The sequence below is a fragment of the Lepidochelys kempii genome, chromosome 10 (assembly GCF_965140285.1).
Source record: "Lepidochelys kempii isolate rLepKem1 chromosome 10, rLepKem1.hap1, whole genome shotgun sequence".
NCBI lineage: Eukaryota > Metazoa > Chordata > Testudines > Cheloniidae > Lepidochelys > Lepidochelys kempii.
The window spans coordinates 59,103,903-59,127,502 of NC_136389.1; the positions used below are offsets into that span (position 1 = coordinate 59,103,903).

Here is a 23,600-nt window from a genome sequence, read left to right on the forward strand (position 1 = left end):
AGGGCAGTATTAATTTAATCTATATCTTTATTAGAGTTTACAACAAATATGGTTCTTTCCTCTATATTATTTTTATAAGCTTTTTATAAGATTTTCTATCTTCTTGTAAAACAGAATGTTCTGGATTAGATTTACCTTTCCAAGTGGAAGGAAATATAGAAACTTGCTTATAACAATAATATTTCCAGGACAATTTTTCCTTAACATATTTTAAATACATGCATTCTGCATTCTGCAGTTCAAACACCAAATCAAAGAGAATTCAACATAAAAAGTAGAAATGAATGCATTTGGCTGATACAGTTTATTTTAAATGATTTTTCTTTTACAGTTTAGTGTACCTGGAGGTAGCTGCAATGTTAATTGATCTTTTCTCAGTGGCTTGAAAGAATAGTAATTTATGAACATTAAGATAAGAGTGCTGAAACAGAACTGAAAATTATCAGCTGTTTACAGTTAAATCCATGTTAAAATATAAAATAAAACAAAAAATAAATCACAAGAGGTTATCAGATGATTGTCAATACAGCATAGCGCAGATTTTCCAGATTTTTTTTTAACATTACTGAAGTAGTACAAAGGAGATCACTGAAAAGGGATTAACTTATATAAACCAGAAAACTAATTAACTGGAAAGCGTATACACATTTCAGAGATAACGTAATCTGGATCATAGTAGTAACTTATTTCCTATAAATGTCAGGTGCTATTGAAATCATATATAAGATGATGATGATATGGGCTCTGATCCTGCAATTTACAACAAGGGAATGGATTGTTGTACCCTCACATTGTAAATGACAGGATTGGGGCTTTAATTGTTTTGTTTCTATGTAACCACATTAGAAGAGATGTGATATTTCCTTGTCAGGATGGCTGTTTACATACTTTTTAAAAAAAACAAAAAAAACCCAGCTGCTTCACTTTCAGAACTGCCAAGCTTAACTTCTTCTGTAGGTAAGTCTGCAGGAGTAAAAGGAAAATTTTAACACCTCCAGGTTCTAATAATTTATAACTACATCAAAATAAATGGTTATTTGGTTGATGCAGCAGAGAAGTGCTTACTTAAATATTGTTTGAAAGAAGTTGCTAATCAGATAGGATTTAGCTATGGCTTATTATCAAAATTATTTGGCAACAGATTTCCAAAGATGCTAAATTTGCAAAAGAGCAAATCAGGGAGGAGGCATAATACAAATTATACAGGTGATAATACATTTAGTAATCAACTGTAAAAAGTTTCAAATAAAACCCACAAATTTCCAATGCATGTTTTTCAAAGTTTCTTTACAGGACTGATCAAGATAATCTCCAAAGTGCCATAAACTGCATATATTCCTGGAGACTGCAAAATGTTATGAACAGGCACTAAAGATAGAAATATAAAATCAGATTACAGGGTATATGTTAAATATTAACTTTTCCTCAAACCTGGGCTTCATCCTGCTAGGTACAGAGCACTCTGGGACCAGTTAATCAAAGCACTTAAGAACATGCTTAACTTGCAGCGCATGAGTAATCTTACCAAAAGCAATGGGAGTGCTCACGGGCCTCAGGTAAACCAGTTGCTTAAAGTGTTTTGCTGATAAGGCCCAGAGTGCTCTGCACCTGGCAGCAATGAGCTATCTTTGGGAAAAGATGTTGCAAGAAATAACTAAAATTGTTCTCAGTATTCCCTACTAATGGCAGATGGCTTTGTAGACAAAAGATTCCTATAACCCTAAGACCAACTCTTGCTCACCATACACAAGTGATGGTCTCTTTGAAGTCAATAAACAGGATTTGGATTTTAGGGGTTTAATCATGCAAGCCAGCATCTCATCTCTAATTTGTAGATGACATATAGTAAAATTTATACTGAATTTAAAATTCAACTGTGTTTCTTGCCTTGAAAACAATGAATCTGCTCCCTTAATACATGTATTATTAAAATGTATTTGTTTCTTTTTTTAGTTAAAATGCATAATGTTCAAAATAGATTTAAGTACTTTTCATATGAAACTGATCTATAAAATTTTTGAAGCTTTACAAAATGGCACTAGAGTAGTTAACAAAAAGTTCTAGTTTAAAATATTTACATTCTATACATCAGTTTCTCCTACTTACAATTCTTAAATAATCTTCTGCACTATGGTTTCTTAAATTCCAGGAAAAAAACCTTTAGCAACGACCTCAAATAAAGTAGTGTTCAATGACTTTCAGATGGCTCTCATTTCGGTTTACTTAATTTAAAAAGAATTTTAGCAAAATCACATTTCTGATTTGAAACATCATCCCAGTTATAAATGTTTTCTCAAAGGTAACAGGTACATGCCATATTTCTAGATGTTTTATAATGCAATCTCGCTTTCTGTTTTCTTTGTCACACAAAGAAGATCTAAATATGAAAATGGCACAATACAGATGTAAAGATCTTCAGATCTCAATTCTGTTTAGTCTTTTGCCTCTTGGAATCTGCAGGTCCTTGATAACAGATCAGCCTAAATTAGTTTCACAGAATCACAGGTTTGAGTCAGTTTTAGCTTTTTGTATCATTGTCTTTTGAGGATTTATATCCTGAAGGTGCTTCATAAAGGCTCTCTCCATCCGTACTGAAATCATCATCTTCATCTTCATCATCGCCATCATCAAGATCAGTAAACACTTTACTTGGTGACTTCTTCCGTCTGCTACAACAAAAATATATACATGTCTATACAGCGATACCATATGGATGTATGTGTAACATGTACATGTACTCTGCAAAACTAACATAGTAGCACTGATTATATTAATTCTGGTTGGGATTAGTGCCTGTGTTACTTTAAGTAAGTCACAGGGATTTATTCTCCTAAATTATTTAGGGTAGGAATTTCAAAAGCATCTAAATACCCCAAACCGCTATCTATATAATAGCTTACATACATACATACATACATGTGTGGAATGAAACCCATGTAATAAATTCATTTACCACATAGCTCCACAATTTATCATGCATATTTGAACACCTCACCTGTATACTAATTTACCACAGCTGGCACTTATTCAGACATTTCCAAACCTCTCAAAAGCTTCAAATATCCATCACTTTGAAATGTTTCCTCTAGCATATGTAGTTTACACAGAATACAAGGTGGGGAGGGCTGAACAACGTTCCCGAAAATTTCACCCACCCCCAACTCATGTTGATAAAAACTTTATAATACACCATAACACATCCTATACACATACATATACCCACATGCTATGTGTGTGTGTGTATATATATATACACACACACACTCTCCCCTACATAGTAACTATCTTTTTATTAACTTTAGCAGAGGAAACATCTAAATTTGATCTTTTCCTAAATCTCCCCCAAGATTAGAATGTTTTTTCAGGGCCTTTTAGTTAACGTACAACAGCCAGAAGAAACTCCAAACTTTGCACCCAGGCCCCTCCAGCAATGGCTCTGATAAAAAAACACTTTTACAATTAAACACAGAAGACCTATTCCCTTCAATTATCATAAGTAAGTTTATCTCTGCAATGAAATACAGTTATTCTGTTCTCTGACAATGGGCCCTTGTTCCCCTGCCTCACCAGCTCTGCTCAGAGAGCCTGGTAAACTGGGCTGACAACTGGAGCACCTACCAGGGCCGGGAGGGAGGGAATTTGCAGAGGAGGTATTGCAGGAGCGTTGCTGCCAGCTCTGCATCTGAGGCAGCAAACATCCTAAACTGTCAGAGGGCAGTCCCAGTCTGATGGGCTGGAGCAGTAACAGATTAGCATTTTCCAGTTGTTTTATAAGTACAGAATTGGTTTTGAGCAACGCATGCATAGACAACCATCTGGAACTACAGAGTCCCTGGTTTTACGCTCCTAGAGTATAATTTAAAATGAAATTTGACAAAGAAAAGCATTGTTCGCAGGCTAAGATTATGTGAGCCAAGTTAAGCATGAAAGAAAGTTGGGGAAATGATGACTTACAAGGGTAATGTACAAAGGCCTTTAATTTTTCCACTAATTCTCAATGCTCCTATAAGACATTCATAAGTATTCTGTGAGAACTGCACTGAAGTGTACATTTGGTGGTGTGTGGGTCGGTTCTAGGTATCTGCTTTTATACGAAATCCCACCTTAATTCCTTCTTTATAGCATTAAGTTGTCCTTGCAACTGATCATTCATGTCCATTTGCTCTTCTAACTCCCTCTGAAGTTTCTTTTTGGCACTTTCCAGTCTGTCTATTTCTTCTTCAGCTTCTTCAACCTGACGTTTCATTGCTTTCAAACGCAAACTCAACTGAAATATTTAAACAGCAGCTGATTAGAGGAATATTTTGATAAAGGAATTCTGTTCTCCCAGAATCTATGAACTGGGAAATGAAGTCTCAGCTTTGCCAATGTCATGATATTGCAGAACCATACCTGGGCAGCAGCTGAAAGTCAGCATTAGTCTTTGAAACCAATCAAGTAATGGTAAACATAGTTTTTGAAATTGAAAAGAACAAAACAGATACCTCCTAGCTACTGTGAGGATGTATAATAGTATAGACCAATGCAGTGGTAGAATCCAGTGTTCAATAAAGAAAAAAAACCTGAGCCTGGAGTTACTGGCGTGTCATAGTTTAAGCTAGATAAGGTGGGCGAGGTAATATCTTTTATTGAACCAACTTCTGTTGGTGAGACACACAAACTTTCAAACTTAGTCCAATAAAAGATATTACCTCACCCACCTTGCCCCTCTAATATCCTAGGAGTGACATGGGTACAACTACACTGCATACATAGTGTAGCTTAAACTAACAGACTTTATATTTTGTTATATATATTTGGATACATAAAAATTACTTTAAAAGTAAAGACTGAATGACTGTTGCCACAGCAAACATTTTGAAAGTGTAATCTGCTTGTTCACTAGGCGGAATAAAGACTATTTGACCCATTTTACTAAAAGAAACGATGCTGTAAGCAGGGAATCAGGAAAAGTCACATGAAACAGTAATGCACATTGCTACTACAAATTGCAGAATATGCTTATTTTAAAAAAATCTAAAAAGCTTCTTTCTTTCGAGAGGATTTTTTTTTTGTAGGGGACAACATATATTGCTTTCTAATGCATGCATTTGCTTCTGGTTGATGACACTTTCTAGTGTTCAATGAAATTTCAAAAATAAACAAAGACTACAGCACTGCTAGTAATCTGTACATGAAATGCCTTCGTTTTACCGATGTCTTAGGAGAAGCCTAAAACGTCACATTTCCCCACTTATTGCTAGTAGGCTGAGGAACACAATGGCATTGGGAATAAAATAATCTTGTAAAATCAGTTCACAAAAATAATAATCAAACATTTATCTGTATTCTAAACATTAAATATCCTTGTCTATACAATGCACGGTAATTTATATTTACAGAAATAACAGACTGTTTATGTATAAATCTTTCTGTCTACCTGGTCCTTTTGGTCAGTCAGTGAGAGATGTTCATCATCTACTTCCAACATTAGTTCCTTCACTTTCCGTTCAAGTCTGCGATTGCTTAGCTGGAGATTAGCCCGATCCCTAAAAAACACAGACATGTAGAAATGGCAGCTGGAATCATTCCAAAGTCTTCTGAGCCTACGCCCTCGTGATATTGTAAGTGAAAAATAAATACTAATGGCATCTGCTTTGATGTACTGATTCTATGAAACATATTGACATTTTATTCAAAGCATGAATACTTAAGGAAAAATATACTTATTTTCTCAATGCCGTACTGAGAAAATTCAGAAGGTAAGAAGCACTTCTCACCAAAAATAAATGCTGAAATGCATCTGCAAACGGAAATGTTTAATTATAGCTGGCATTTCTGTGACTATAACTGATGGCAGCTATTGATAAAATAAGAGATATGTCTAACGCTACTAGGATGGCAACCCAGTGTTAGGGGTTATATAGCAATTCCCATATTGATTTTGTATTGATGTAGCAATTAAAAAGAACATGTTAAATGCTTGCTTTTAAATAAAATGTCATGCAAATTCAGTGCTTGTGAAATTTTTTTGCAGTCATAGGCCTGGAGACCACACAAGCTTCCAAGTCACACTAAATTAGCACAATGCCACCCGTCTATGTACACACATACTTTCCAGCCTCTGGATTTAGTTTATTTTACCTCTCTTCATTTTCTAGCCGTCCCTCTAGCTCAGTGATCCTTGCTTCCATTTGAGCAACAAGACCTTCTTTACTGGACCTATAAGAACCTTCAAGGTGAAGGATTCGGCTCTTCAAATCTTTGTTCTAGAATTAGAACATAGATTATTACTATTAAAAAAAATAAAATCAGCATCGGCATATTAACGAACATAAGCATTGCTCAATACAAAACAAGTCCATGCAGAGAAACACAGGGGCTAAGGTGCTTTTACATCCAGTGAGTAAGCAAAAAGAGTATTACATTTGTCCAAAAAAAGTCATCCAGTGAAATCTTTGTGGGGAGGCTTGTAACCCCTAGCTAGCCCATCTTTGTGTTTCAAAGTTACTCTTTGGAGAATTTAATCAAGATTAAGAATTAGAAACAGGCCTGAACTGGATTCCTTAGCTTGAAGTCCCCAAAACCTTTGGAAAGTTTGGCAGTTGCTCTGAGTTTTCTAGCTTGTGACCCCCTCCATTCACTGTTCTGTACATAGCTCAATATTTCCTATATCACATTGGAATTATTTTAAGTTACATGATAAATTGTTTTGTCTTAAATTCTGAACACCTCTATGGCCGGCTGCTGCATATATAATAAAAGGTGTCACATACGTGTGAGCACTATTATAGCTGTGTCCAGCGCCACTGTTGTGGGCAAGGATCTGACAATGTTTCCATTCTTAATACTTCAATTCTTACTTTTAAAAGGTCTGTGATTTGGCCATGTAATTCCTTTGCAGGTGTAAATCACTCAGGCACTGTAGCTTTTTCCTTGTGGGATTGGGTTAAGCAGGTAACCCACATGGAGTTTAAGTTAAGTTATGGGTGCACAAAACAAAGAAGGTTCCTGGCTTGGGTGATTTTTTCCTAAAATCGAAAACTACTTTTTAAATTAAATATTCCAGGCAGAACCTAATGTAAACTAATCAAATTTGATGTTTTGAGCAGAAAAGAAAAACAAGCAAGATAACTTGTCAGAAATCAATAAGATGAAATTCAATAAAAGACAAATGCAAAGTAGTTCACTTGGGAAGGAAAAATCAAATGTACACCTACAAAATGGGGAACAACTGGCCAGGTGGTAGTACTGTTGAAAAGGATCTGCAGGTTATAGTGGATGACAAGTTGAACAGGAGTAAACAATGTGATGCAGTTGGCTAATGTCATTCTTGGGTGCAATGTTGTTGTAGCTGTATTCGTTCCAGGATATTCGAGTGGGTGTGGTAATACCTTTTATTGGATCAACTTGTGCAGGTGAAAGAGACAAGCTTTCACGTTTACACAGAGCTTGAAAGCTTGTCTCCTTCACCAGCAGAAGTTGGTCCAATAAAAGGTATTCCCTCACCCACCTTGTCTCTTAGGTGTACTAACAGGAGTGTGGTAACTGTCCCACAATACCTGGCACTGGTGAGGCCTCAGCTGGAGCACTCTGTCCAATTCCGGGAGCCATGCTTTAAGAAAGATGTGGACAAATTGGAGAGAGCTCAGGGGAAAGCAACAAAAACAATAAAAGGTTTAGAAAAGCTGATCTATGAGGAAAGGTTAAAAAACTAGGCCTGTTTTTCCTGAGAAAACAAGACTGAGTGGGGACCTGATAACAGTTTTCAAATATATTAATGGCTGTTATAAAGAGGACATTGATTAATTGTTCTCCATGTCCACTAAAGGTAGGACAAGACATCTGCAGCAAGGGAGATTTATGTTAGATATTTGGAAAAAACTTTCTAACTATAAGGGTTGTTAAACTCTGGAATAGGCTTCCAAGGGAGGTTGTGGAACCCCCATCATTGGAGGTTTTTAATAACCGGATGGACAAACCTGTCAGGGAGCATCTGGGTTTCCTTAATCCTCCTTCAGCACAAGGTGCTAGACTTGATAACTTCTTGAGATCCCTTCCAGCCCTACATTTCTATGATGCTGTGATTTATCATATTTGTGGTACAATCTACAGTCTATTGTTATTTTTTCATCTCAACTATAATATGCATGATGAAAAATACTGCACAGTAAACTAAAAGACAAGTCACTGTATTATATTCATATACCAGATCATTATATTCCGAACAATCCATAAGCGGACTCATACATATTAACTAACTTCAAGGAAAACAGAAGACTTTTTAATCAAAAGAAGTTCATCTAGGTTTTCAATGAGGTTTCCTTTTCCCTCCTAGGACCCACACATTTAAAAAAGTATATAATCAGTCGTGAGAGATAAGTCACTCAAGTTTCATTCTAAGTTATCATGTGGTCACTAGAAACTCTCCATAGATTTATGTATCTTCTCTCACTTTAACAATCCATTACTCGCCACGTGATGCCATAGGGAAATCTCTGATCTCTTAAAAAACAGACTCTCTACCATCAGCAGTATAAAATAAATGTACAATTAGAAGCTATCAGAGAAACACAGTGGGTGAGGTAATATCTTTTAAGCTTTTGAAAGCTTGTCTCTCTCAGCAACAGAAGTTGGTCCAACAAAGGATATTACCTCACCCATCTTGACTCTCTAATATCCTGGGACTGACACAGCTACAGCAACACTGCATATAACAAGTAGAAGCTATGACACTGAGTATGGTTTTATGAGTTTCAAAATATACCAATCAGCAAGAGACTGAACTTATACTCTAGTACATTGTTTGCATGAAAATGTACAGACAGTGTTCATTTAAGACACATGCGTAACATTTTTAAAGTTTCAACTTAATAAACTTATGTCAGAGTTCTCTTAAAGAGCCCCTCAATCATTACAAAAGAAAGTTAAAAATCAAGTAGCAGTGAGAAGCTTATATGAAGAGTAGGATAATATTGAAAAAAAAGTTTTGAGTTATGTTACCTCAAGCTGTGAACTTCTCAACTCTCTTAAGTTATAATTTACTGGGCTATAGTGGGATAAATCAGCCTGTAACTGGAGGATCTGTGGGGAAAACCCAACTCCTGATTTATCAGTAGGCGGCACTCTTTCCTTTAAACTCATTACTGAGGTGATGTCTAGCATTACGTTGTCATGGCTGACTCAGATGAGTCAGCATTGCAGGATCAGGCTCTAAAATGGGGTGAAACCGTTCCATCGCACTTTTTGTAAGACTATGGGCATGAACTTTGGAATCCTGCCCCGATCTAATTCTGGTAGTTACATTCTACCTATCTAAATACCTCTTTTATTGCAAGTGGATAAAGTATTGTTCATCTCCTTTTATCCTAAACTATCAAGTGGTCCTGTTAAATAATACTTGACATGTTCGACCACAGTGCGGGCTGTGTGTCAGCAGTTCCTAGCATATGTCTGTCTGTAAATTGCTTTGTAATCCACCAGGATGAAAGGCACAATAAAAATGGAAGATTATCTGTCTGCAAGGGAGAGCATGATAACTGTTTCACAGACATTATTAAATAATTTTAAAATACTTCCCATTGTATAAGATAAAAATTTAGGCAACAGAAGGTAACGGTTCTTTTTATTTCACAAGAATGCTATTTTTCTGGAGTATTGTTGTTATTATTTCTGCAGAAGCAAATATCAGAGCAAAACTGTGACTGCTTAAAATTATTATTTTGGTAATGGTATGCAGAACTCTAAAATTGTATTTAGAGTTTGGAAGATTTCTCCCTCAAAATATGATGAACTTTTTAGATCTAGGCTAGTTGACAGTATTTTTGACATTTTACTGCGTTTTCCCTACATTAGTCTTAAAACCAATCAATATAATTGGTAGTTCATTTTTCTGAAACTAATAATTGTACAAAAACAATTGTTATATTTATTATTTATAATGTCTTTCATCCCAAAACATATAGACAGACTGTATATGGTATAGGGATTCCTTCCCCATCACTGAAATACTGCCATCTCCGAGATGAAAATAGGAGCTGATAAAACTACAGAGCACTGTACAGTACAGTGGGTTAGGAAATAAAAGTGACAAATGTATTTAATTGAAATTGCAGGGGAAATCAGTGATGAAGAACATAATTACAGAGTTGAAATTCAGCCAGAATAATGGGAACAATATCTTTACTCTTATGAAACTTGCCTTGGGATCTTTATTGACAAGTGGTCTGTAACTCACTTTCGTCTTATCTCTTCTAGAGATGGTAGGTACATCAAGCTCACTAAGCTGAGATCACATAAACTAGTGAATCACCAGGACTACTGCCCACAGCCCTCAGATGCCACTTGAATGCTTTCAATCAAGGCACGAATGTACCATGACCGTGCTCAGCTTGTGAGATTTGTAGGGATCACACATTGAGGTGGTATGGCTGCAACCATTACCTGTCTTTCCAATGAAATCTTGTCACACTCCAAATCTTGTCTTGTAGCTCTTTCTTGAAGTAGTTCGTTCCTCATTTGTTCAATCTATTATAAAAAGAAAAGCTAGAAACTTCAGTTCAGTGATTCAGCATCTATATTATTTATTTATTCAGAAGTATGAAATTCCCCTTTCCATAAGTGGCATATTGAATAGCTGTTACAACTATAACTCTGGACAAAAAAGACTGACACCTTCCATACTTCAGCTAATAAAACACCCCTATCAATAAAGAATTAATACAGGGCTATACCATTCCTCTGTTTTATCTGAGTACTTGTTTCCACTGGAAAATCCTTGTGAAGATCAAAGAAATATAACAGCTGCTGGGAACCATACAACTTCACCCTTAGAAGAAAACCAATATGGGAGCCGTTACTGAGCTACAACCATATCAGTGCAACAAGGCAGTGATGCCCAAATTCCCTTCTGCCCCTGCTCCTTCTGGGGTTGCCATCAAAATCATTACAAATGCCTTTGCAAGTAGTTCATGTATTTACAGTATTTATGCTATATCCTAGATTGTACCTAGTGTAAAGAATATCATCTAGGGGATACATTGAATACCATGATAGCACCAATTACAGTACTTGTGAAGACTTTTGTGAAGCTTTCAGTAGTGACCACTCTATTTTCCACCAGAGTCGACCCATGCCTACTGATGGGCGGGAGGGAAGGCAGAGTGAGGGCAGATGGCTTCAGTAATGTTACTGAGCATGCTCAGTCCAAGCCAAGCAACAAATTTAGGGGGCACGTGACCCCGCATACTCCTCCCCACGTCGACTCTGTTTTCTAAACTACTATAGTTATGTATTAACTCAGGCTGAGTAAACATACTAACTAACTTTCACTTCAAATAAATCTGTAACAGAGTTATCTTACAAAAACCTTTATGTAACCATCAGGGAATCTTACATACAAATGAAATAAACAATGTTGAGACTGTGACGGTTAAACAAGCAGCGCACATAGAACAGTTTATCCTGGGTCACTTTCACCAAATTATCACCTTAAAAATCATAGCTTTAACTAATCACACGTTGAAAAGTTGTTCCTATAAGTTTTATATAAATACAAACAGCAATGGAATTGCATGCAGTTGTACGTGTTTTATCCAAGTGGCATTTCACAACAGCAGAGACATTCCTGAACACTAAGGTCATATTAGTTACTGGACTAAAAACGTTAGCACATGGCTCCATTCTGGCAACAGCTAAATGGAGTTCTTATGGAACTAATTGTTGCCTATAGGCCTGGAGGTGCAATAATACCTCGGAGGTGGTTTTTCCCCTTCTTTAAAGACAGTAAACAAACATTTGCTCAGTTAAGATTTAATGAAAGATTGTTTTAGTACTTTACCTTTTTATGCTTTATGAAGATATCTTTAAGGAGGCAGTTATAAGCCCCCCCCAAAAAATTCAAGATGACACAGGAGTATCTAGGTTAACTAGGGATTTCAAAAACATCCTCAGCCTAACATTAGGAGTAATTTTAATGCCCCCACAAAAGGATGACTAAACAGAGTGAGCAGGGCTGTCCCTAGGGGGGTGCAGGACCTGGGACGGAAGTGACGAATCCATCACTTCCGAGACTGATTGCCAGCCAATCACACCAGCCAGCAGTGTCCCTCAAAGCGCGGTGCTTGGAGCGGTCACCCTGATTCATCATATCCAAGGGATGGCTCTGAGAGTGAGTTGCAAAGCTTTCTTAAAGTTTGTTTTGATACACAAATGTGCATGATCATTGTGTGTATCACCATTCCTGATCTTTAAATCCGGGGGTGCTGAGAGCCATTGAACCAAACTGTAAATCCGATATATGATGGAAACCACTTCAAGCCAGGATTGCACCCCCAGCACCCATAGTTTCAGCACCTATGTTTACATCATAGATTCATAGATACTAAGGTCAGAAGGGACCATTATGATCATCTAGTCCGACCTCCTGCACAACGCAGTCCACAGAATCTCACCCACCCACTCCTGCGAAAAACCTTGTTAGTAGATCATCTATCCACTTGTTAGTATATCAGAAAAAGCCCTATTGTCAGGGTCATGAAGAAATTATTCATTCTGCTATAATTGCTTCAGTGATGCAAATAGGCACAGGAAAATAAAGCAAGATCTGAAGTAAAATGAGTGACTAATTAAAAACACAACTGTTAACTAGAGAAAGGGTTTTTGTTAGATATTAGAACTTGTTTAATGGGCCATAATGTAGCTCCACACACTAAAGCACTATTGTGCTCTTACTGTGCTCAGAGGCCATGACAACTGTGCACAACCATCACCAGGTCTTAAATTAGGGAAGTATTTAAAGGATGATTATTAAGGGGAGAGGGATAGCTCAGTGGTTTGAGCATTGGCCTGCTAAACCCAGGGTTGTGAGTTCAATCCTTGAGGGGGCCATTTAGGGATCTGGGGCAAAAATTGGGGATTGGTCCTGCTTTGAGCAGGGGGTTGGACTAGATGACCTCCTGAGGTCCCTTCCAACCCTGATATTCTATGATTCTATATCGCCAAGATAATTTCTGCAACTGCTTGAAGTTTCATAGTAAAAGTAGTGTCACAAAAAAGAAAGGGAGAGAAGAATACAGTCTGATTAGAGTGGACCCCAAGCAGGAATTACACACAAATGACCATAAAAAGAGGAACAACAGGGTGCAAATCCTGTTGTAGACCAGCTCCCAGTTGTCTCCCTGTACTTATCATTAACAAATACACAACACTAAATGCAAAGGAAAAACAATACCCCGAAAATTGTGCTCTGAAAGACAACACAGCAGTTAAAATTTACTGTAGGTTTGTAGCATGCAGTGCTTTGTGCTCAGATTCTACCTTTTTAAACATATATAATATATTCTAATTACATTAAAAGAATAAACTAACTGTGCAGCTAACGGCAACAGTTATCACAGCTGGATTTAGAGAAAGCTAAAAAGAAAGCATTGTAAGAAGTAATAGTATCAGATTCTACAAAGCTGTATTAGACATAACAGCAATTAGTGCCAGCTTTAGGATTAGAAGCAGCTGCGGAGTTTGAGTTTAGTGAAAAGTAATTTGATTTCTAATAACCTTTTAGATGCTATCACCATTGTTTACCATCTCCCACTGGGTACAAAGCCTACATTTCTTGAGCAAGGAAAAGTGAAAAAAATGTATATTAACCTACTGTACATGTACAGTTCTCAAGCAGCTGACTCAACAACAACAAACAAAGACAGCTAAGAAAGCTAATAAAAATGGTCATCCATCATTGAAAAGAAACTTCCATTTCTACATTTTCACTTACTAGCTTTGCACACCTGATGCCAACTAAGGAGCAGATGCACAGCAATCCATTGGGACTATTCTACCAAAAGGAAGTGAAGGACGCAGCCAATGCAACTTTATCCTCCCAGATTTACTCTGCCATTGCCATGGAAACTGGGCTCACTCTCACGGTTACTGGAAACAACTCTGATATCAATAGATTCATGTTTGTATTTTTTGTGTGTGCGCACAAAGATTGGTGAAGCCATGTCAAACGTGTTTCCATTATGTTAGCAAAAACAAAGTAGCCCAAATAATTTCCTTTCTTTGCTGACAAAAATGCTGTATACTAAAATCTTTGGGCCCAATCCTCCTCCCCTTGACTTCAAAAGGCAGCAGGACTGCTCCCTCCTCCCTCTTGTGTTTGGTAAAGTCTTTACTTTTAACATAATTAGTAGCACTTTATCACAGATAAAAATGCAAGATGGGCCAGATCCATAACATTTGTATCCTGATCCTATGTTCCCCAATACTCAAAGCTGTTCAGATCAGGTTTTAGTTAGGCCCAGCCATGAAAGTAATGTCTGAATGCAAAGTTCCCCAAGGTTTGGAGCTCTTTGGAAGAGGAGTTTGGATTCAGGCCTATCATTTGCTTTTCAATTAATGAACAAACATTTTAGCTTTTGATCCTTTGAGAAACTGATACTGGTAGTGCGAGTCGATGCAGAGGACTAACCAAGATAAGATTTCTACTTTGCAGTGATCCAATACTTTGAGCTCAAGTATTCCTTTCAGTTATTTCTGGTAACTGCATGTATTTTGCACAGGAAATGGATCTTCTCTGAAGGTACAATTTGTCATATTCAGGATTCATAGTAGAAATTGATGGTGTATGGTTGATCCAGTTCAGGAAAAATAAACCTCTTCAACAATCTGAAGTTACTCCAAATCAAATTTTTATGGAGGGCTGATATTAAGTCCATATCACTAAAGAAACCATTTCCACACACACTTATTAGTTGTATTGTGGTGCTCCCAAAAACTCTCAACTAGAGGCAGCCACCACTGCACCAGGTTCTATAGAAACACATACTAAAAGACAGTCCCTACTTGGAAGAGTTTACAACCTAGAAGATAAAAGGCAGATGAAGGAAGGGGGAACAGGATACAACATACAGACTGTCACAAACGTAACGCTGTAAGCCTATCATCAGGGTAATTGTGGACAGAGGCAGGTGTGGAGACAGACGATATGGGGGGGATGGACAAAGCAGGGCACATGGGGTTGCTGCGGCAGTCACATAGACTGGGGATCAGAAGGGCTTGTGGGTCGGGGGGAGAGAGAGTGGGGCAGGAACTCAGGAGCTAGTGGGGGGGGACAGCACTGAGCCAGGAATTGAATGGGAGTGAGGATGCAGGGCCACAAGGGGACAGAGGGGAGAGGGAGACTGAGTGGGGGGTGCAAGGATACACAGGGACAGGGGCAGAAGTGCCTGCCTAAATAGGAGAGGCTAGGGGTATTCCAGGGTGTGCACGTGGGAGGTTCCTCAATTCCCTAATGACTCGCTCCCCCATAAAAAAACTGTTCCATACTTCTCCCATCCACACCTAACAACCCTCCAGGTTCACTTCCAGGCTCCTTCCCAACAATTACTTCCCTCCCTTCAGGTCCTCCATTACCCTGACTCCCCCAAGCCTTTACGTGGCTTCTGAGAGGTGTGGGAAATAAGTTTCTGTATTGTAGTTTAAATGAATTATTACTGAAAGTTCTGTATTAATATTCCTAGTAAGGAATCTATTTGTCAGAACACATTTCCTGACATTTTTGTTGTTGTCTGTATTGTTACAGACATACTTGCTGACATGTATTTTGCAATAAATTACCAAAATAATTGAAACCAGCCTGATTATATTGTGCTATTTTGACAAATAAAATATGCAGAATTTTAAAATATTGTGCACAGAATTTTTAGGCATAGAATTACCCCAGGAGTATAATGTGCAAGCATTCCCTCACTGATCTGCTGAGATCCCTCATTTCTGAATCAGAGGGGTCACCTTGAGGGGCTGCAGGGTAGTTCAGTGCTCATGCTCATTCAAATCTTTGACCTCTTCCATGAAACCAACAAGAATTGTGCCAAGTTAGTGCCACATATGGAGGAGGTTTTAGCAACCGAGATATTTGCCCATTGGGAAGTGGATAGAGATCACTTAACGCATTGCGCACAAGCACATTCCCATCTTGTGTACATGCAGGCAGATTGTGACTAAAGAACAGAATTCCTGTGTGTTTCAGTGCTCACACAGCAGAGTAGCAAGACAATGTGACATGCTTGCATCACATGCATCTCTGAAGTGGCAGCTAGATATTTTTTATGAGTAGGTGACCAATCTAAGAAACTGAGATTTCACTCTGTTGCAATCTTGAGTTGAGGCAGGGGAGGGGGATAGAGACTAATCAGTGTCTTCTGCAGCCCTATCTCAGATTCAGGGCATTATTGAAATAAAAAAGATGGTGAGATAAATTTTAATTGCAAGTGAATTTTTTGACCTGTTTAACTTGAGATAAAAGTTAACCAGTCATTTTAATGTGTTTTTACTATACACTGGAATATTAGTCTTCATTATCAGCATATTAAGATAACACATTCATAATAAAAAGGACATTTACAGACCACAGATATTACCAGAACAAATCCATTATCATTTCTCACGTCATTATAGATGCTTAGCAGACCCTGAAATACTCTTCAGTATTGACAACTTAGCCCACTATGGCATAAACTCAAAACAAAACAACCTTTTGTAACTCATGCGTGAAATGAGAAACTCTGGATCTCAACACAAACACTTTTGCCTGTTATGTGACATTCTAGTTACCCATCTGTATTTTAGGTTTCCATTTAGCTACTAAATTAAATTACTGAAGTGCCCACTAATGCAGATTTGGCTAAAGTTGTTTCAGCACAGACTTGCAGCACATGCATGGACTCCAGCATTCAAAGCTTCCTAATTAAACAATGACATGATTACAAATTATAATGGGTCCTTTACATTCTTAATCACTGCAGATAATGAGAGCATCTCACACATACTGATTCTGAGCCTGTACGATCTCAGTGAAATAATGATAAAAAGACACTACCGAAATCCAATAAGAGTCTGAGAAACCTTAGGCCCAAAAAATTACTAACAGGATGCAGTGGGGTTTCAAGGACACACAAAACCAGTTTGAGGCTTAACTCATTTTAAGGCACTTCAGCTATCTCAGTGGGAGATACTATTTCACTGAAAAGACATGGAAAGCAGGATTTTATTGCCTGTCTCTCCCACTGAAATTGAAGCTACTCCAATCTCAACAAGGCTTTTCCTTAGAAATCAAAAGAAATTAAAACAATATTATATGTATTCCACTGAGCAGTATCTGACTCTGCAAGTAGTCTCCATGATTTCAAGGAAACTCCACACTGAGGTACTTAAATAATCAGAGCCGTCCCGAGGGTACGACAAATCGGGGCGACCGCCCCAGGCCCCACGCTCTGTGGGGTCCCGCACTTCGTGAGGAGGTGGGCGGGCAGGGGTGGGGCTTTGGGGGAAGGGATGGAGTGGGGATGGGGCCCCAACCTTCCCCTCCCCCCCAGCATCTCCTTCCCACCGGCAGGCCCCGCCAATCAGCGCCTACCACCGATCAGCTGTTTTGCCATGTCTGGAGGCGTTGGGGGTAAGGGGAGAGGAGTGAGGGTGCAGCATGCTCAGGGGAGGGGGTGGAACTGGGCAGGCAAGACGGATGGCAGAGGTGGGGTCTTGGGGAAAGGGGTGGAGTGGGGACGGGGCCTGGGCAGAGATAGAAACTCGGCGCCCATGTCCAGGGCCCTGCATCCCCCTAGGGATGGCCCTGGTAAAATATAATAAATAAATAAATAAATAATAATGCCCAGTTCTTATATAACAATTTTCATCAGTAGATTTCAGGTGCTTTACACGTAAGGGCAGTACCATTATCCCCATTTTACAGACCGAGAAACTGAGGCACAGAGTGTTGAAGTGATTTGCCCAAGGTTAGCCAGCAGGCCAGTGGCAGAGCTGGGAATAAGGCCCAGGTCTCCTGAGTCTCAGTTCAGTGCTTTCTGTGCTAGGCCACACTGCCTTCCTCAAATGTAGCCCTCTGTCAAGATAATGGTAAGTCAATAAAAGCAATTTATTCTTACTTCACTTGCTGCCATTGGCATGACATATGTGAAGGCTAGAATTATGATTTAACTTTTTCTTGCTTTTTAGATTTTACAGCCTTAGTGTTATTTCTAAACTTTGGGGGAAATTTTCAGAATGGCTTCAACCCAGCTTTTCAAAATTATTGTTTTGCAAAATTATACTTTTTTATAGCCAAGCATTTGATTGACTAAAACTCAGACTTGTGTGCAAGCTGTATGATGTCTGTCTACCTAGTTTGTGTGCATACATGCAGTTTGTGCACACAGGTAAATTTCTTGCATGCACAAAAACCCAGGCCAGGAATTATTATGCCTGCAAAAAAAATGACATACAAATTGCATCTGGAATTTTAGAGGATTTCTTTGGAAATCTGTCTCTGTGTGTAATAAATAAGTTGTCTCATTCATAATTCATTGCACAACTAATTCCAATAAAATAAAGCACAGTATTGATAGGTAATCTGTTTAGTGTAAACCATAAATAAAAAGCTCTACCCCACTGTAACTACTTACCATTTTGAAACTAACATCTAAAAAATGGAATGAACATAACACCACATTCAAATTGCTGTGATATGCATGTTGTCTGAAAAGCAGATCAGAATTTCACATATCATCTATATCTTTGTAACTGGCTTAACCAACCAAATCTGAACAATCCAGAAGTTTGTGAAAAGTTTGAAAACTATGTAAGAATTTTGTGGCGTAAGTCAATTTCTGTTTGCTGTGTATGACAGTCTAACACGATATACTATCTGCTCCGCAGGACAGGTGTAACAAAGTGTGTGTACTGCTGAAGGAAAGATGGTTTTGGGGTTAGAAAACATGAACAGAAGTCAGAAGATCAAGGTTCTATCCATGGTTCTGACAGACTTCATAGATGAACTAGGAAACTAAACTCATTGTTTCAGTTTTCCCGTGTAAAATGGGAAATACTACTACTTATCTCAAGGGTGTTGTGAAACTAAATTCATTAATATTCATAAGAGACTAAGAGATTCTTGTATTGAAAGCTCTATTGTTGTTGAACATAATTACTATCTGGCTTGCATGCAACACAATGAGCATCTAACTTGAAGACTGATATTTAATGTATTAATGTTATTTGTGACTCTCTTCTTCCTCATCACAACATTACGGTTGGGCAAAGTAAACTTTGTTCATTGGTCAAGTACCTGTTCTCTGCACCTACTAATCCTTTCAGACAACAAATCTGAATTGTTTCTTTCTTCATCAAGCTCCAGTTCCAACTGGGACATCTTGTCCTAAATGAAAAAACAAAAGTAGTTCAATGGATTAAGCCTTCATCCTCTTTACAACGCTACTGAGCATTTCTCTTTAGGACTGCAAGGGCTTGATTTGTCTGAAGATAATATATATATATTATATACATACACACACACACACACACTCATTGGTATGTATGTACGTACGTACTTACATACGTAAGTAACATGGCAGAGAGATGTTTGAAAAGTGCAGCCCCTGTGACAAGTTGCAGAGAACTCAGGAAAAAGTATCTGTATTGTACTAGAAAAGCCGACAAGAGTTTAATAGTCTGTTTGCTATTAACTTCATTATTTAAAACTTCAGAACACAGCTTTCTTCAGTGCTGTTCAATAGCTAGCTTCCAGTTTGAACATGATTTCTCTTTTTACTGCAGTAACAAATTGAATAAACTGAAAAAATTGTCTGAGAAATTCCATTGGGAAGGAACATTGCAAGCGTATTACAAGCTGAATTATGCAAAAATGCTTTTTACAATTTATTCAGTTTCCAATAACCTATTATTAAATATTCATTGGTCAGGGACACTTGCAGTAATTCTATGAGCATAAGAAATTGCAGATATATAATATTAAGCAAACAATTTAACAATAATATTATTTCTAGAAATACTCTAGAGGTGCTACAACAGAGGGTTTTCTTTAGAAATTAGAAATTAATTTTAATTTGTTCACAGCTATATAAGAGGCCATTTACAAAAGCAAGATGAGGGCCTAATTCGGTGCCCATGCCCACTGAAGATAATGCAAAGACTCACACTGATTTCATTGGGAGTGGATCAGGTCTTAAGTGCCTAGGAGTTAAAACTTTCTGATTTTCATGCCTGATGAATTAAGGAGAACGACAGAGGTAACTGGTAAGAACTTCCATTTGTCACATGAGAAAAAGAAAGGAAAGTATTGAAAGAGCTCTCAAAGTAACTACCATTCAGAACATAATACGCCCTATTAGATGTGCTGAATGATTTTTCCATCAGATGAGATCAGATTAGTTTGTTGCTTCCAAAGCACAGCCACAGTAAAAAAATTAAGCGTTTCCAATCATCTCTAGCAAAAAATGTACTATACATAAACACCGAGCATCCAAAGAACCCCTCATCCAAAAGCTCCTTTTACCTCCATTAGTTTCATTTGTCTCGCCCGATCACTTTTCAAGTGATTTTTGGCTTCCAGTTCATATTCCAAGCCTTTCACAGTCTGTTCCAGCAGCTGAGTTTTTGTAATTGCCTCATCCTGGGCTCTCTGGTTGCCCCGTAAATCCTCTTCCATAAGACACATCTGAAACAAGAACGCAGGTGGCACAATTTATAGTACATTTCTTTGTAACAGTAATGTCAGTAAATGGGCTACACTTCTGCTATGACTTTAAAAACAAGTTCTTAAAAACCAGGATGAGAGGAAGTAGGTAGTACAGTACTATGTGCTTAGTACAGTAATTTTTATTTCATCCACAAGATGGCACCAAGTAAATAACTTTGGATCAGAGTTCTTGGATATGAAAATACCCTTCCGCGTACAGGTTTCACTGTAGTAATAATACAAATTGGATTTTTAACTTAATTCTCTTTTTCTTAGCCAATTGTCCTGTAGCTTTGTGGATGATTATGTCTCTGGTAACTCTTTCCATCAGGTTTATTTGCTTTTTTTACCATCACTACAGTTTATTGATGCTTTCATATGCCCCTTGCTCTGGCACTAAGGCACTTTGATGGCAATATTATATTTATGGTATAATTACTATTGTATATATTAAACTATATCCCAGGGGTAGCCAGCCTGTGGCTCCGCACTCACATGCGGCTCTTCAGAAGTTAATATGCGGCCCCCCCTTCTATAGGCACCTACTCTGGGGCTGGAGCTACAGGCGCCAACTTTCCAATGTGCCAGGGTGCTCACTGCTCAACCCCGGGCTCTGCCACAGGCCCTGCCCCCCCTCCACCTCTTCCCACCCCGTCTCCTGAGCCTGCCGTGCCCTCGCTCCCCCACCCAGAGCCTCATGCACACCACAAAACAGATGATTGGGAGGGGAAGGTGCTGATCGGTGGGGCTGCCGTTGTGTGGGAAGCTCGGGGGGTGGGGTGGGAGGGGGAGGCAGGAGGATGCTGATGAGGGCTGCTGATGTATTACTGTGGCTCTTTGGAAATGTACATTGGTAAATTCTGGCTCCTTCTCAGGCTCAGGTTGGCCACCCTTGCTATAGCCCCATACATATATAGTAAGAGGTCCATCTCTTGAGGAGGGTTTTCTTTCCTAACTGTGTTCTGTGTTTCATTACATTCTCTCACTTAAGCTTACACAGTCCCATTAAAAGGTATAGTTAGCACGAAGCTCTTAGCTCAATGATGGAGCATTACCAGGTTATAGATTATTTACAGAGCTATTTTCCTGTTGGAAAGGCCAAATGAGAGAAGGCTGGATAATTACAGGCCATACATTTTACTATGCTACTAAGATAGTTATCTGCATACCAATTGGAAGCATTCAATATGCAGTGTGCTATATGCCAGTGTGTGACACTAAGCACCCCTGTATTCACACCCAACACACGACTGTAATAATCTTTGTACAAAATATGCCTTGTGAGGTATCCTTTGAAAACTCATGACTCACTAGTCAATGATATCATGGGGAAATGTATGTAGCAACATTATAAGTAAAGTTATGAAATCCCCCGTGTAATATTATTACCACATGTTCAAAACAAGACAGCCCTGCCTAGGTAAAAGTTGTCAAACAGGCCTATTCTAAACAAAGGAATGTGGGTTCACCCCAATTTACATATAAATAGTAAACAGGGCTGGCAAGAGAGCAGGGGGAGGAGATGGCAGGAAACAGAACAATTTGGATTTCAGCACACACACCTAGGGGAAGAAAAAGCATGGAGTCCTCCTTCACCTGTCACCTTCTTTACTGCTTGAATAAACTTTACTTTGAAGGGTAACCTGTGGAAGAATCCACTTCAAACATTCACTGGACTATAAAAGAAAGGGGTGAGAACCCCAAGTTCTCTCTCTTTCACCTGAGATGACAAAGGCACCAGCGTATTTGGGCCTCTGGGAGAGATCCTGACCAAAGAAAGGGTCAGTCGTCATGATCCTGGAAAACTGTGGGTGAGAAAAGCCACCTTGAACAAAGCCTTGAACCAAAACTTGCTAGATTAAGTTTTGGACTTTTAGATGCGCATTTTCACTTTTATTTGCTTGTAACCATTTCTAGCTATTTCTTATGTTTGAATTCACTTAAAATCCTATCTTCTTGTGTTAATAAATGGTGTTTTATTTTTTAAATCAATCCAGCGCTGTGTTTAAACTGAACTTTTTGGTAACTCCATTTAAAGGAACAAACTGTTGAATATTGACTCTGTACAGGAGAAATGAACATTAGTATCTGAACTGTCCAGGACCGGACTGGATATTGCAGAATTTGGGAAAATTCGGGACAGGGAGTGCTGCTGGACCAGGGCTGCAACTATACATGGACCTACACGCTGGAAGATCATTTGTGAGCTGCCCAGGTTGGGAGCTTCAACAGCAAAACATTGTGAGGCATCCAAGGTTATGGAGCAGACAGTGACACAACCTCTCACTGGTCTGGATTGCACCCCGGAATGTGACAGTGTTTCACTGGATTGACATCCCTAGAATCCAATGTTTTATGTCTCCAACTACAGCATGGGCAACAGTAATGAAAGAATTCGCATACTGCCTTACCCACAGACCTCAGAACTGATTTGGAGGACCACTAATACGAGTGAGAGGATAATTTAGTCTCCATGCTCATTCAGTCCTCAGCCTTTCTGATGAGACTCTCAAAAAGGATGCCAAGTGCTACATGAATTCTTGTCTACAAGGAACTTAATGGCCAACATACCTATTTCACTGAATGAAAGGCTTATTTGTACCTCTCACTCAACACAAAAAAAAATGAGAGAGAGAGAGAGAAACACATTTGATTGTTCTGAAGTTTGGTTTTTTTAAATATAAAACCTATTATACGGAGGCTTCTTCTGAGAGGAGCTTCTCCTATAATTTCAGGATTATGCTGTGTCTTGTGTAGCTAGCTATACAATAAAACATCTCATGCCCTAACAATTTACACTCACTTATAGAAATATAACACAGCACTCTACAGTCAGTCTATAGTGACACAGTTTAAAACAAAATTAACACAGTCTTTTTGTAAGAATAATATAAGGTTGGGTTTTTTGTTGGGTGCCTGGAGTTTTTTTTAACATAAGAAGGTGTGGATTGCTTGCAGTTACAGCAGATGACTTTTAAAAAAAGAGTTTCAGTAACAGTTATAACCAACATGCGAGTAACAAAAATACAGCATCTTTCAGTACGGATATTGATTGCTTTGAAGAGTTTATTCCAAGTTACATTGATGATCTCAC

General features: G+C 38.4%; 1 protein-coding gene across 3 annotated transcripts in view; it reads right to left on the bottom strand.

Moving 5' to 3' along the window:
• Nucleotides 1-278: 278 nt before the first annotated feature.
• CGNL1 (cingulin like 1) overlaps nt 279-23,600 on the bottom strand; it is a 122,889-nt gene continuing 99,567 nt past the window's right edge. For 2 of the 3 annotated variants that reach the window (XM_073303762.2, XM_073303763.2), the window contains 7 exons: nt 20,324-20,485; nt 19,097-19,186; nt 10,423-10,506; nt 6,124-6,248; nt 5,420-5,528; nt 4,104-4,267; nt 280-2,669 (listed from right to left, as the gene is read on the bottom strand). In XM_073303762.2, coding sequence (XP_073159863.2) covers nt 2,519-2,669; nt 4,104-4,267; nt 5,420-5,528; nt 6,124-6,248; nt 10,423-10,506; nt 19,097-19,186; nt 20,324-20,485 — 885 coding nt within the window. In that variant the 3' untranslated portion in view covers nt 280-2,518. Of the gene's footprint in view, nt 2,670-4,103; nt 4,268-5,419; nt 5,529-6,123; nt 6,249-10,422; nt 10,507-19,096; nt 19,187-20,323; nt 20,486-23,600 lie in introns of all 3 variants that reach the window. The other variant, XM_073303764.2, reaches the window with a different exon arrangement.